General features: G+C 48.1%; 2 protein-coding genes across 2 annotated transcripts, besides 1 other annotated feature; both read right to left on the minus strand.

Annotated features, from left to right (window-relative positions):
• Positions 1 to 2: 2 nt before the first annotated feature.
• Positions 3 to 410, minus strand: T310_10176 (uncharacterized protein; the record flags this gene model as incomplete). Its single annotated transcript, XM_013467396.1, has 1 exon — positions 3 to 410. A coding segment is annotated over one exon (408 nt), but the record flags the coding sequence as incomplete, so codon positions are not given.
• On the minus strand, positions 224 to 526 carry T310_10177 (uncharacterized protein; the record flags this gene model as incomplete). Its single annotated transcript, XM_013467397.1, has 1 exon — positions 224 to 526. A coding segment is annotated over one exon (303 nt), but the record flags the coding sequence as incomplete, so codon positions are not given.
• Positions 527 to 915: 389 nt separating this feature from the next.
• Positions 916 to 1,257: a sequence feature (Protein overlapping with rRNA (T310_10178, KKA16240.1) was converted to a misc_feature.).
• Between the last annotated feature and the right edge of the window lie 91 nt (positions 1,258 to 1,348).

The following is a 1,348-nucleotide window of genomic DNA, read 5'->3' on the forward strand; positions in this document are numbered from 1 at the left end:
CCTGCTAAGGCCTGGAATTGCTTGCTGATATCGGCCAGAGGGGTTCGGAGTGCTTCTTTATTCCCTAAGGGTCTCTGGATGACTCGTCGTTGCTGTTTGGTTATACCGCGGCCTTTGCTGGCCTGGCATGGTGCCTTACCATCCCTAAGGAATCTAGGGGGATCCTGAACTTCTTCATGGTTTCCTTGATCATTTTCCTGCCCGGTCTCATTCATCACCAGCCCTAGGGGCCCTGGAATATTCCATCGGCTTGGGGTTGGGGTGTCTGGTACCTCCAGGAACTCCGTGAGCTGGCTTGCCGCGTGGCCGTTTGCCGGGGGTGACGCGTGAATAACACCACCACCATGGAGATCGGGGGGATCCATGGTGGTTTCTCGGGGCCTAGGGGCCTCTCTGAGTTGAATGACGCGTTAAGAAGACGTGTTTTTTGTATGTGCTGATTTTGGTGTTCCTCGCGGAGCTCTATCGGTTTTTGAGGGAGACTTACCCCCTCACTATACTTTAAAATGAAATAAATCATATTTACTTATTAGAATATAATGCTGATTTCTCTTAATACTACTAGTAATACCTGTCAGGCTCCTGGCACTGACCCGGCTGGCGGAGCGTGGTTCTCAGGTCACATGATCCCGCTTCACGTGACACCTCGCTTCGCCTGACCCACATAGATATCTCTCTTTGTCTACGCCTCTGAATTTCTTCTTCTTCTCCTTCTCTCTCTTGTCGATTTTGCCTTTTTTCAGATAGAGCAGATAGCATGAATCAATGCATTTTACCTTTGCCGCAAGGTCTTGATAATACCTAAGAACTAGGGCCCATTCAGCCTATAAGCATCTTGTTGTTTTATAGGATGATTTTGACTATAGTTACACTATTTAATATCAGACCCTTTAGGATCCTGCCCATTATATATAAACTACTATAGGCAAAGCCTATATAGGCCAAGATATTCTACTTAGTAGGTTATATAGGTTGATGTTTCATCTAGAGGTTCCTTTAGATCCTATTGCTATCTACCTTACACCTAGGAATAGTGATTATGAAGTTCCATTAATCACAGTACTATTAGATAGCTGCCAGTGTTTTGCCGATTACGTCCCTGCCCTTTGTACACACCGCCCGTCGCTACTACCGATTGAATGGCTCAGTGAGGCCTTCGGACTGGCTCAGGGGGGTTGGCAACGACCGCCCAGAGCCGGAAAGTTGGTCAAACTTGGTCATTTAGAGGAAGTAAAAGTCGTAACAAGGTTTCCGTAGGTGAACCTGCGGAAGGATCATTACCGAGTGAGGGTCCCCTTTGCGGGCCCGACCTCCCACCCGTGTCTACCGTACCGTGTTGCTTCGGCGG

This window comes from Rasamsonia emersonii, assembly GCF_000968595.1.
Source record: "Rasamsonia emersonii CBS 393.64 chromosome Unknown ctg1118621762415, whole genome shotgun sequence".
Classification (NCBI taxonomy): domain Eukaryota; kingdom Fungi; phylum Ascomycota; class Eurotiomycetes; order Eurotiales; family Trichocomaceae; genus Rasamsonia; species Rasamsonia emersonii.